This window comes from Nelumbo lutea, chromosome 5 (genome assembly GCF_056320005.1).
Source record: "Nelumbo lutea isolate HS-2025 chromosome 5, American lotus-T2T, whole genome shotgun sequence".
NCBI lineage: Eukaryota > Viridiplantae > Streptophyta > Magnoliopsida > Proteales > Nelumbonaceae > Nelumbo > Nelumbo lutea.
This window is the reverse complement of record NC_142688.1, coordinates 50873404-50887577: the sequence shown is the minus strand read 5'-3', so window position 1 is coordinate 50887577 and position 14174 is coordinate 50873404. Positions and strand designations below refer to the sequence as shown.

Below are 14174 nucleotides of genomic sequence, written 5' to 3'. Positions count from 1 at the left end.
GAGATGTAGATAGTTAATGTTTTAACAAAAGGCCTTCAATGAAATTTCATGTTTTACTTAGCAATCTAGGCATGATGGATACTCTATGCTCAGCTTGAGGGGGAGTAATGTAATGAGTGACAGTATGGGCTTGTTTCTCTTTTATATACTATATTTAGTTTTGTATCTGGGCCTAAAGTTATTAGGCCTAAGTCATCTCTTTTATTTTTATTCTGATTGAGTGTCCCATTACTAATCAGGGGCATTTCAATCCTTTTATATTTTGTTTAGCATTTTAGTATAAATACTCTTCTAGGGCTGGTTGAGAATAGTTGAGCCACTCATTCACTCTTCAATCTTCTTTCTGTTACAGATGTAAGATTAAGGCTATTTTGCATATGGCATTGGGGACTGGAAGGGGGAATGGGTTATGTACTTTCATGTTGATTGTTTAACTAGTGGGTGGTGTTCGTTGGGCTAAAGTTTTGAGGTGTAAGTGGATGGTGATGGTTTTTTTCTTTAATTCCCTTTTTATTTATCTTCTCTCGGGTGACCACTAGTCATCTTTCTTGTGATATTTTTCTTTTAATAAAATTTTATTTTTACCTCAAAAAAATGATACTATTCATGATTTGATTTGATTTGGCATTCTCTATGATTTACAATACAATTATAGTTTTCCAAAACATTTCTGGGCTACTTTATAAGTGTATTTTTGTTAAGAGTGTGATTATCCTCATTCCTAAGGAAAGGGAACATCTTGTACCTCCTTTTAGGGTCATTGTACACCTTTTTTCTCTTCTCAATAAAATTATCACCCATTTATAAAAAAAATTCAAATTAAAATTTATGCAAAAAAGTAATGGGCAATATAACATAAAAAAGAAAGAACAAATGTAATAGTTATTTGTTTCATTTTCTTGGGTTTTATACCCTCTACTTCTTTGTCTCCTATTTTGTTCCAAAGGTGTGAAAAACTACTTGATTTGTTTCATTTACTCCTTTTTGTTGACAACCAGCCAGGGACTTTCTAAGATTTTCTTGTTACAAGAGAGAGAGAGAGGGAGGGGGACTAAACAGAAAAGGAAAGAAATAGATTCCTTATCACTTGATCTAACTCAAATTATACATGTTCTATTTCTTGAGAATAACATTTTGTTTATCTATTTATTTTCTGGGGAAAAGAAGGTAAAATAAGTATTTAAGGTAAAGGATATAAAATGATGTGCATTGCAACATGGATATTACAACCCCCATCCAAATATAGGAAAAAGGGTTCAAAAATAAGTCCATCCCAAACTGCACAGGCTGTGTAGTCATTTTAAACTGTTAGGATAGTTGGTTTGTATTTATTTCTTCTGGTTTTATTTTTTCTTTTGGATCAGTAAAAGAGATTTCATTAATAAATTCAGAAAGATTACAGAAATGAGTAGCTTCGGCTGCCCCACTAGAATTTAGAGTTTGCCAACTATCTACTTTTAACTATCCAGCCTTACAACTGAGTCCATAAACAATGTTCCTTGTTAACTCCCTTTTTTGCTAGCTGATCTGCAAAGCCATTTTCTGCTCTTGGAGTCCACTGTATTAACAACCGCATGTCCTTGGAAAAGCATTTAAACTTCTTAATTTCTTTTCTTCTGGTTTTATTGTCACTGGAGTATTGTGCTTTGTCCTGCCTTCTAGATGTTGCGTTAAGATTCATTTGTTGGTTTTTTGCTTATTTTTTCTCTTATTTAATGTTTTTTGTTACTAATGTAAATATAAATCTATCTAAGCAATTTTCTTTTTAGATTAGTGAGGGACAAGTTACCTGAAACAGCTTAATGGAACAATTACTTATCTTATATATCAACTTGAATAGTTTTGAGTATTGATTAATGATATGTGGTGAGTCCAATGCAGTCCAAGCTTTACTTCCTATTCCCAAGGAAGGAATGAGTTAGGATGCAGTTATGTGCTAATCTAATTGGATCTAATATCACAGTTATATTCATTGTTGCATGCTTGTTTCAATTGTAAAGGTTCTTGCAGAACAGAGTGTGCTACTAGAAAGCTTGGTTGCTCCACTAAACTATCTAAAGCATTTAACAGTAAAGACATGGCTGGAAGATGTTGAGCTTTTTTGCTTAGCTTGGTTTCTGAGAAGCCCTCCTAATTTGGAGTCTCTTTCCATATATATTGATGATCCGGTGTGTATTGACTTCATTTTGGATTTTGTTATTCCATATTAGTTCAGCACCATATAATTTATATGTAGTGTAATGCTTTTTTTGTTTTATTATTATTATTATTATTATTTTTTTTTATTATTATTTTTTTGCTTTGTAGGGCGATTTGGATTCCACAGATATTGCAGATCTGTTTGTACTTGATGAAGGGAAATTTTGGGAATCGCTGATGGTGGAGTAGCCATAGGCCCTCGTTTAATCCTCAACATGTTGGAATATCCAATGGCCATGTGACAAGCCACATGTTGATGGTTGATAGTTGATGGTCATCTCCATGCAACACTCTCACACACAATCATTTATTTTTAAATAATTACCTATTTATTTATTTTCTATAAAAACAAATTTATTTGATTGCTTATTTAAAAACTTTTTCATGCATGGAGATACCAATGTTGTTGGATAATTTGGATCCATATTCCAGCTCTTATTGGGTCAATGGATGTCCATTTGACCTAGTCTAGACTGGGTGACCAAGTGGTTAGATCCTTGGTCAAGTTGAGACCAAGGATCCATATTTATTTGATTGCTTATTTAAAAACTTTTTCATGCATGGAGATACCAATGTTGTTGGATAATTTGGATCCATATTCCAACTCTTATTGGGTCAATGGATGTCCATTTGACCTAGTCTCAAATCTGGTGGAGCATAAATACTAATGCTTATCTCAATTGGTTATTCTGATAACTATTGTTCCTAATGTCAAGGAACTTAACGTTGGAGGAGCAACTATTTTAGGGATCTCTCCCAAGTGCTTCAAAACAATGAGAAAAATCCCTTTACTGAGAAAGGAAAATCATCCTCTTAGTCTTGGCTCTAATCAGATTAAGCTACTCTCTCTCACATATTGTTTGAGAGGTTGGTGTCTTGGGTCCGATACTGTAAAGCTCCTCTTGTTCTCTTTTGCATGCGGGTAAAGGCACCAGAGACTTCAGCCGTTTGATTCTACACGCACTTGGTTCATCAATCGCAGCCATTGCAATTTTATGATTTGCTTAATTCTCTGAAGAAAGTTGAGATCAAGGGCTTAGAAGGCCAGGGAAATGAAATATAATTTGTCAAGTTTTTACTAAAGAATGCCATGGTTTTGGAAGAGTTGGTTATCTCCACAGCAGATTTGAATTCAAGATACGCTTCAGTGATAATGTTTGGCCACACAGATCAGTTGATGTTGTTACAGGAACAGCAGAAAGATATTCAAAATCTATTAGCTTTGCCAAGAGCTTCTCCCATTGCTAAAATATACTCACTTAAGAATTTTGGAAATGTAGATGTGCATTTTTGAGGTTCAACAAATACATGCTAAAATCTTTGTGCCAATTTTGTTGCTTGAACTCTACAAGTTGGCAATTTATTGTGCTTTAGGCTATGCTTGGAATCGGTGTAAAATACATTGATAACGTTTTGCACTGAACCATGAAAGTGACATTGCTTTTTGAAAAACACAATGGGTGGAAGAGTGTAAAATTTTACATCAATAAAATTAATGTAGTTTTTACATTGATTATCGATGTAAAACTTTATGCTTGATGAGGTTTTACATCAATTATTGACGTAAAACTTCACTCCATCCAAACGCCCATAAAACTGAACCAAATTGGAGTTTTACATCGATCATAATTACACGTTCCTTTCAAACGCCTACAAAATCGAACCGATGTGAATTTTACATTGGTTCTTGATTTACAACACTTCCAAATGTAGTTTTAGTTTCTTTAGTATTACGTTGATCATAATTACACGCTCCTTTCAAATGCCTACAAAACCGAACCGATGTAAATTTTACATCGGTTCTTGACTTACAACGCTTTCAAATGCAGTCTTAGTTTCTTTTCTAAAGTTGAAGGATGCCCTAGTGCCACACTATAACAGACTTTTAGGATATGTTTGGTTTGAAGGAAAAAGTAGTGAAAGGAAGGAAAAGACAGGAAAACCTATACAAGGCTTTGTAAAGGTTTTCCTACCTTTTCCTTTAAACCAAACATAGCCTTAAGTTTCCATAGAAAAAAAAAAAACAAACAAAAACATGAAAAGAATCTCTTTTTGAGGGATACAAAGATGCCACATATGGGGTTCTTGCATCTTTATACTTTTTCCCTCATTGATTCTAAGGCTCCGACACTAACAATGGTGTCCCAAATTTTGTTTGGTTGTTTGAGCTGTTTTCTTGTACTCTGGTATTGAATATCTTTGCTACTACATAATGTAATGGAGGGCAACATGAGCTTAAATTCCTAGCCTCACAGTTACACATGGAACTATTCAACTCAACCACAATATAATTGACCAGAAAAAAATATTAATTACAAAAAAGAAAACGCCCATACAGGAATTGCAACAGTTTGGAAAGACAGGCCAGAGCTATTTAGAATTACAGGGACGAGGAAATTTGAATTTTTATTTTTTTGAAGGAGAGGAAATTTGTATTTGGAGCCTTCTTTGGCTGCCAGAGGAGTTGCAACAAATTACAACGTATTCCTTGCATGCCATCCAAAATGGGCCGGCCCATAAATAATTATTTTTACCAAGTTAATTAGGAGAACAATCTAGCCTTCTTTGGTTGACATCATGGCATTAGCTGACCTGTTCACCCATTGTGTCCTTACACTCCTAGCTGTACTGCATATTGTACCCCTTGGAGAGCTATTAGTAATTTAATCGTAGTGATCCTGTCATTATTTATGATGTCAAATTTATTTTATTTTTGGTTTCTATTATATTTTTAAAAATATTTATACAAATTTAAATAATAATCCCGATGGCTTGAGGGATAAAATAATGCTCTCCCTGTTCCTGCCAACGTTCCATCCCCGTTTCCCATTCCCATTCCCCATAGGGACCCGGGAAAATTGTTAAGCTAAGCCTTGTCTCGATTATATGTAGTTAGCCACATGAATTCTGTTTTGCCATTCTCGTATGATGTTATATTCATTGTTAAATTATAAATCATTAAATGTTTTTTCACTATTTCAGCCATATCCTCTTTCGTTAATAGTACAATACTAGAAATATAATGTTTTTAATACAAGTCTAAAATGGGCCCATTGGTTATATCAATGTTTTCGAACCGCCTTTGGCCTGGACGATCAGACCGTTTGGACTGAAAATCATTCAGACGACCGGTTCCGTTTTATTCCAAACCCGGTCTTTGGTCAAAACCTGTTGAAATAGTCAATGAATCATTGACCCGAACGATTTGACTGTTGAACTGTTTGACCTGAAGAACGGTTTGCGGTTTATTAAATAATAGCAAGACTCAAAGAATGAAAAGAGAAATCTCTCAAATCTCATATTTGAGAGGTTTGGGAGAGAAGGTTAAGAGTCTAGATGACAAATCTGAGAAAGAGAAATATGAGACAGAGAAAAATCTCAGATCTACTTACTCGCCGCCGCTGTAGTTCGCCATTGCTGTCGCCGTCGCCATTGCAGCCAACCTCCTCCTCCTCTTCCTTCCTTCCTTCTTCTTCTTCTTCTTCTTCTTCTTCTTCTTCTTCTCAACTCTCTCAACCATCGGCTGCTTCTCACATTCTCTAACAGTCAAACCCATTTTATCTTTTATTTATATGCATCTTACCCTAATATTCCAATCTAATGGGTAAGATGGCATATCACCATGTATAATATTTAAACCGTTCGAATCGCTTAACCCGGACAGTCAAACCGCTGACCTGGAAACCGGAGGCCAGAATGGTTCTGTTTCCATGTCAGTTTTTAAAACCTTGGGTTATATTGATGAGTCATGCCTTGGCATGACATGACTAGTGGCCTGGCCCATATATAATTTTTTTATTTATTTTGTCGTAATTTTTCATTTTATTTTATTATTTCATATACAAACAATTGTATATATCAAAATTCATATGGAATAAAATTTTAAGATTTTTTCTTAGTTTCTTGTCAATCTTATTAATTTATTATTTTTCAATTTTTCTTAAAAGAAATTGTGTTGGCCCGTGGCTCGGGTCTTTGCCAGTGTCAAGCTTCCCTCATGGTGAATTCGTACTAGGCAGGCATCGCTCGTTAGGCCTACGGCCTGGCCTGCTACAGTGCGGGTGGCCCACATTACACCTCTAGTTTTGAATGATTCCATGGGTGATTTTTTCTCATTTGGTGCAATATGAGGATCCCACATTAATCCAAACATTCCAATCTTTGTCTTCCCTTACCTTGTGATGAAAAATTAACTCATCCTTTTGGGTAAGTTTTGCATTAAAGCTGTATTTGGTTTGAAGGAAAAAATAGGAAAAATGAAAGGAAAGGTAAAAAAATCATTACAAACCTTGTATAGGTTTCCTTATATTTTCCTACCTTTTTTCTCGAAACCAAACATAGGGGATGTTTGGAACCGTGGCCGTTTTTCAAAAAAATGGTGCCACATTGGATCCACATAGGGGTTTCAACAAACGTCCATATATATGAATTTTTGGTTCGGACGTTTATTTAAAAATTGGGCATGCCTTGTAAATCGGGACCCTATTGATGCATATTGGTAAACTGTTTCCCCCAACGGTTGACTGATATGTATCCTATGTGATGCTTACCTGTCAACACATACATAAAAAATGGTGATGAAAATCATCTTACCAAACAACATAGTATTGCTCACTGCCTACATGGTAGAAGTGTTTTTCTTTTTTATAAAAAATGGGTTTTAGAAGAATTGACATTTTTTCTTGAAAATTGGTCCCAAAAAGCGCCTACACTTCCAAACACCATGATAGGCTAAAGAGCTAATGAATCTTGTTGAAGAAAAGAAAGAAACAAACAGGCTAATAAATACTTCCATAGGTATATGAGCCAAAGAAAACTTATTCAGCAAGATACTATTATACAGAACCCACATGCACAGGGAAAGCTTGCTCAATTTATTAAACCTAATTGCTCAATTTATTGATCATAATGGGTAAAAAAGGATGCTAATTCCTTTGCTGCTACCTTGGCCAAACAAGGGGTGGGAATTGAAGAATTCTTTGTTTTGGGCTTTTATGTATTTTTTTTCTTTCTTATGGGAAAGATAAAAAGGGTTATCTCTCCCTGTTGTACTGATGCTTAATTTGCTTCCATATCAATGAAATTTATACACTTAATTTTGGTCTTAAGATGCTTACATCTAATCTTGTAGGGTTCTTCTAACTCTAGTTTTATTATATCTAATATGCCATGGTATGACTGTGGAAATCAAAGTCATTGACTCCCTCATGCATAAGTTCTCTCAATCACCTGCCTAATTGCTTAGTCAGATATGTTGTCAGATCAACGAACTTTGTGGCACATACACTTGCCAAATTTGATCTTACATTAAATCGTCTTCACACATGGTCCCAAGTTCCTGATTTCCTTTGATCTTCTCTTTGTATTTGATTCCTTATGATCTATTGAATGAATTGCTTGTGGGTCAGCCTTAATTGGGCCTCTGTTTGGGTTTCGGTTGATGTTGACCTATACAAAGACATTGTATCAGCCTTAGGGATGATCATGGGCTGGGCCAAGCCAAGTTGGATTTTGACAATGTATTAACAGTCCCTAGTACTGGGCCGGGCCCACACATGGCCTAATTTTTACGTCTTCTAATTATTTGAAAAAAAGGTTTCTTCAAAACATTAAAGATGGGTGTCTTGACATCTAAAATATAAGATACGATATGCCTAGAAACATCTTTAGATAGATTTATTGACACCTGAAAAAAGGTTTTTTCAAAATACACAAAACCAGTTGATTATGCTACAGACATCTAATAGGTAACCTACTTTGGATAGTTAGGATCAATATATATATGGACGTCTGTTTTTTTTTTTTTTTTTTTTTTTTTATAACATGTCTTTTAAATATACTTATTTAATTTGTTACGATTTGTTAGTTTGTAAGGTTTCATTGTAGGGTTCGACTATGATATGGAAAAGATATGATACCTGAATTTTTTTTCACCAATATCATAGTCTCTGCTATACAGTCTTAACTATTGATCGACTCATTGACCTACGATCATTTCTCGTTTTATCACCCCCATGCAGAATGCCTTCACTCCTCCAGGTAGGAATATCGTCACTGACAGTGGTAATGGAAATTCTGAATTCTCTAAAAAGAAAAAAAAGGGAAGATATGAGGATTTTTTACTTAAAATTGATTTATCCAAGGCCTATGATCAAATGGGATGGAACTTCGTCATCAAATGTTTGAAACTTAGAGGCTTCTCTCCTTACATTAGCGAACTAATTCATAGCTGCATTGCATGTTCTTCTATGAGACTGATGCTGAATGGAACACTATGTTCTCCTATTTACCCACAAAGGGGATTGAGATAAGGATGCCCTCTCTCCCCTTATCCTTTTAATCTTAGCCTAGATGTTCTTTCTCACCTTTTTCTTAAGAAATTGTTAGAGGGTTCACTCAAAGGATTAAGATTTGCAAAGAGTAAATGTATTTTCAATCATCATTTTTTTCGCAGATGACATCCTGATTTAGTAATTTTTGGATAGGCTTCCATCAAAGAACTCACTGAGATAAAAGGAGTGCCTAGATCTATTTGGCAGCTGGTCATCAGGCCAAATTGTGAATATCAAAATGTCCTCAATCTTCTTTAGTCCTAATGTTCACAGGCGAAATAGGAGAATTCTGGCTTCTATCATGGGAGTTCAGATCGTGCACAACTCGGTAAGTATCTGAGAGCTTTTCCAAATTAAAAATTTTCAATCTAAACTGAATTGGAAGCTTATAGTGAAAAAAGTTACAAATAAATTGCAAAATTGGAAGGCGAGGCTATTGTCACAACTCACAAGCAGGTAGAGGGGTTCTTATTAAAAGTGTATTGCAGCCAATTCCAAACTATTATCTCTCTACCTCTTTCATCTCTAAGGAGTTTGATTCCAAGATTAATTCGCTTTGCCAAGGCTTTTGGTGGGGTTCGTTAGAAAAGGATAAATATTTATATTTTAAGAGTTGGGACTCCATCAATGCGACACAAGGATTTTGGTGGACTGAGTTTTCATGTTCATGATATAAGTAAAGTTTCAATCGTGAAACTCATTTGGAGATTTTTAACAGTGAGAAACAATATTTGGGTTCAGGTTTTATCAGCAAAATATCTCAAATATGATGTCAAGATCTTTCAAGGCTTCTGGGGTATGGCCTTCTATTTTGTATGGAAGATCTCTTATTAATAAGCCCCAAATTAATTGGGTGATTGGTAATGGTTGGAAAGTTAATGCTCTTGAAATTACTGATTGATCAAGGCTTTGTTTCTTCAACCATTAGCTGATGCCATTCTAGGGACCCCCTTCCCTCCCACAACACATCCATGGAAGATTTTTTTAATATTGTTGCCTTCCTCTAATGGTCTCTTCACAACGGATTTTGCTCTCCGGATAGGACTGGTCATTCTTGGCCCGGCCTGGAAATCTAGCTCAGCCCAGCCCACAAATTTCCAGGCTTGGGCCTAGATTTTTTGTGTAAAGCCCGACCTAGGCTTGGGCCCGCATAAAAAATAGAAAATATAAGGCAGAGTCAATTCTCATTCCCGCATCAAACGCACAAAAATTTAGTCAATTCAAGTATGAGAATATATAGGTGAAGGCAAAATCTTTATTCTCATTCCCTAAGCAATGTGGGATTAGAAAGACGCTCAATGGTTTTACTAGCCAAGTCCAATTTAACTTTTTCATGTGTAATTTCTTTGTATGTATTACGTTTACATATTACTTAATTTAAAGTTATAAATAAATTAAATTTTATTCTTTGATTGTATGGGCTTAAAGTCTTTACTTGTTAGGCCTGGAAAGCCCGTAAGCCCGACCTGGGCCCATCTAGGGTCAGGCTTGGACTTGCAATCTAGGCCTAGGGTGCAGGTCAGGCCGGGCCCAGGTCTTACTTATAGCCCTTATAGTTGCTAACCCCGGCCCATGATCAGCCCTATCTCCGGATCCTACATCAACAATCTCCCAGCTCGTCACAGGCCAACATTGCCTTTCGGAATTGGACTTGGAATCGATTTTGGAAGTTCAAACACCTCCAACCTCGAATTAACTTGTTTATATGAAAGTGCATCAATTTCTCCATTCCGGTTAAAACTAAGATAGCCAAGAGGGGAATCGACTGTGATTGTACTTGCAATTTTGGTAACTTGTAAATGGAATCCATCGATCACTAGTTCTTTCAGTGCCTAGAAGTAAAAAGAATTTGGTTCATGTCTCCCTTAAATTTGAAAGTTGCCTTTTCATTCAGACTGGACAGTGATTGATTGGCTTGAATGATCCCAGTAACTACTGGGAATAATCATCGTGCATTGGGAATATCTCCCGTAAATAATAACTTATAAATACAGAAGATGTTCCCAATGGAAACTTCCATGGAGTAACATCTTCTACAAAAGCTGGGGTGGGTCTAATTGATAGAACTCATTGGGATTCCTTCTTTGTTTCATAGCCCCCTCAACTCAGGTGGAGACAGGATTCGATCTCAAGTCTTTGCTAGGACCAACAAGAGATCGTGCCAACCAGCTTGCTTTGCATACTTTTGTTTGCACCACCATCATTTCTTTGACAAGCATGCTTGATGCTACAATCATCTGCTTTTTTTCATGATTGCTAATTCTCCCTCCTCTAATTTGAGTACTTAGATAACCTGATCTGCAGTAAGTGAAAGGACAAAATCGTCCATATAAATAAAAATGGGGTAAATTACAAAGATCCCCATAGTATGGGATCTGTGACAAAGACCCCTTGTATTTTGTTTTGCCACAAAGATCCCCGTACTATGACTGTGAGACAAAGACCCCCTTCCATTACTTTGTTAAAATCCATGTTATAATATTTTTTAATTCCCATACAACCCTTGCAATATCTATTTGGACAGCAATGTAGTAGCTGTTGCAGCAGCTACGGACTTCCGAAGTCCTTCCTCTCCCTTTCTCTCTTCTTCCCCTTCCTCTCTCTCTCCCCTCTGTTTTCCGTTCGTTGCAGGTGAATGATCTGAGCCAGGTGAGGAAATGTATCCTCCTTGACATTGTTGGACCTCATCGAGGATAAACACATTGAAGTTCGGCCACAAGAGGAGCAGTTCGACCACAAGACGAGCAGTTGAGTTGTGAAAATCGAAAATGCGAGAAACTTTGTTGGTTGACTAAGGTGCCAACGGTAACAAAAGAAGAAATCTGAAGGAAATAACAAAGAAGTGATCGAGGTAGCAGCATCGACCACTGCGAGCGCATTCGTAGAGAAGGCTCTACAAAACCGAGATCTCTACACGGGAAGGAAGGAGAAAACGAAGAAATACATATCAAGCTTCACGGCACAGAATCACTAACATCTCCAGGAAACCGTCTATACAGTTCGTTTCGACGAATTCGAAACCCTAAGTCATTAGAATTTCCTAATTCACAAACACGAAGAAATACATATCAAGCTTCACGGCACAGAATCACTAATCCAGCAGGAAACCAAAGAGTCTTAAATTTACAAGGAGAAAACGAGTTTCAAAGCTAACCTACTCTTCCTCTGTTAAACCACTACCACATTACAATTTAAGAGCTTATCCTCAATGAACCAGAGAATAATTAGATCAAAGCAAATAGGAGATTAAGTAGTCCAAATTTAAAAGCCAGTAAAGCTGAAACTGCTCTTAAAAATGCATAGATATGTAAACAAAATCCTGTTAACATAATTTAGGGTTGCACAATAATTGATGCTACAATGTGTCCTGAAATTTGATTGAATGACCGAGAGGAAGGGAAGCTGAAGAAAGAAAAAAAATCTCACCGAACAAGACCATTGCTTCGCTTTTATACCTTTATTTGCTGTGAAAATAGGATAATAACCAAGTTGACTGTACTCCCCTGTTCGACCACCAGATGAGGCAGCAAGGGCTGCAGCAGTGGCCAAGGTCCAGCTGGACTGGGTGGAGAGATTGGAACAACTGAGCTAGTTGAGGCATATAAAGGGCGTAGCTCTTCAGGCTTGTGTGCAAGGAAACAAACCCTTCGTGTGCATTTTGGTCTCATCCTTGCAGAGATGGGTCCTGTACTGTACTAGGTGAGAGAGAGAGAACTTTGGAAGTCCGCCACTACTGCAACAGCCACTGCCGCTGTTGTTGGTGAGGTCGGGAGTGTTTTTCTCTAAATAGATATTACAAGGACAGTATGCGAAAAAAACATTATAACGGCGGATTTTAACCGAAGATTAACGGAAGGGGGTCCTTATCTCACGGTCATAATATAGGTGGTTTTTGTCGCAAAACAAAATATAGAGAAATCTTTATCACAAACCCTATGGTATAAGGGGGCCTTGTAATTTACCCTATAAAATGGATGATTTAGAAATTTAAAGAACCTAGGGGACGTATTTGTTGTAAATTGAAGTTCAACGAAGTTTCAATTGTCACTGACTCTGTAGGACGGGGGTGGCTCTGTAATTTACCCAAAACTAATCAAAATGAAACTTATATGTAGTGCGCCGGTGCGGTGGCAGCATTGGTAGGCAGTGGCTATCAAAGCAATAGAATTGCTAAATCGAACGTTCACCGACGACATGGCAGTAACAGCAGCAATTGCTCGTGTTTTTCTCTCCAATCCTTTCTTGCTCAGTAAAAATTATTTCTTATCCTTCTCCCGCTATCGGTTCTCATCCCGTTTTCTCTCAACAGCAACGACGAACCCTCTCTCCTTTACTTGTTTTACTGCAAACCACCAGTTGTCCATGGACCTCAAACCCAACTCCTTAGTACTTGGTAGAACTGCAACCGCATGGAGATTATTCAGCTCCAAGTCCAACACCAACAGCTCCGCTACCTTCGATTGGTCCGACGACGAAGATGACACCCCTACTTCGCAAAATCAAAAGACAAAGACAAAGGAGATAGACAAGAGCAGGCTTCCCCCACCCTACGACCCGTTCAGCAAGAAACCCGTGATCGAAGATCCCAAAGACCCAAAAGACCTCCAAGAGATCTTCCACAAGATGAGAACTGAAGGCCTCATTCCCAACGCCGTCAAGATGTTCGACGCTTTGTCCAAGGACGGCCTAACCCACGAAGCCTTGGAGTTGTTCTCCATTATCAAGGATAAGGGCAACATGCCAGATGTCGTTGCGCATACGGCCGTAATCGAGGCCTACGCCAATGCAGGACAGAGCAAGGAGGCCCTCAAAGTCTACATGCGAATGTTGGCTTCAGGCGTCAAGCCTAATGCCTATACATATACTGTCTTGATTAAGGGCCTTGCAGCGGATGGAAAATTGGAGGACGCTAAGAAGTTAGTGATGGAGATGATGACTAAAGGAATGAAACCCAATGCTGGAACGTACACGGCATTGTTCGAGGGATTCGCGAGGGAGGAGAAGATGGCAGAAGGGAAAGAGTTTCTGGAGCAGATGAAGTCTAAAGGGTTCGTCCCCGATGAGAAGGCTGTCAGAGAGAATCTTAGCAAAAGGGGTCCAATTTTTAGAAGCGTTATGAATCTCTTGTTTGGCAAGTAATGTAAGTTAAATCATTAGTATGATGTGATGTGTTTGATAGTTATTAGCAATTTTCACCATAGGTTATCAGTATGAAGAATGTTCTACCAAGAAACGTAGTGTAACTTATGTTATCTCAGCACAAAAATTGTTTTAAGGGTTGCTGATCAAAAAAACCAAAATGTTATAAGAGTTGAAGAGCAAAGCGCTTTTTCTATTAGGTTGGTTAATACGTTTAATCTTCAGCTTTGGCTGTGTCTTGATTAATAGTAGTCAAAGGGGAAGGCTCCTGATTTAGTTTCCGGTAATGGCTAAATCAACGGTGGAAACCAGTTAATGCATCTCTTTCTCATTTCTGGTTCTCTTTGATGTCAAACAATTCTGATTTATGGTTGCCCTTTCTCTTGAGATACATGAATTGTTATCGGTTTATGTGTGGACGACTTCCTTTTTACATAAACGCCCATGTATCTTATTGTTTGGTTCAGCCGATTATTAAAAAATTGAACATGCTTCGAAAATTGG

At 37.3% G+C, this 14174-nt stretch overlaps 1 protein-coding gene across 1 annotated transcript; it reads left to right on the top strand.

The window, feature by feature from the left end:
- The first annotated feature begins 12552 nt into the window (after positions 1-12552).
- LOC148852337 (uncharacterized) lies at positions 12553-13854 on the top strand. The gene has a single exon (XM_088947514.1). It carries the CDS (start codon positions 12726-12728, stop codon positions 13668-13670), a length of 945 nt encoding a protein of 314 aa, XP_088803640.1. The 5' UTR covers positions 12553-12725; the 3' UTR covers positions 13671-13854.
- Positions 13855-14174: the final 320 nt, after the last annotated feature.

What these genes read in the sequence shown, in the direction of transcription:
- LOC148852337 (XM_088947514.1), top strand. Translation starts at nt 12,726, where the DNA reads ATGGCAGTAACAGCAGCAATTGCTCGTGTTTTTCTCTCCAATCCTTTC.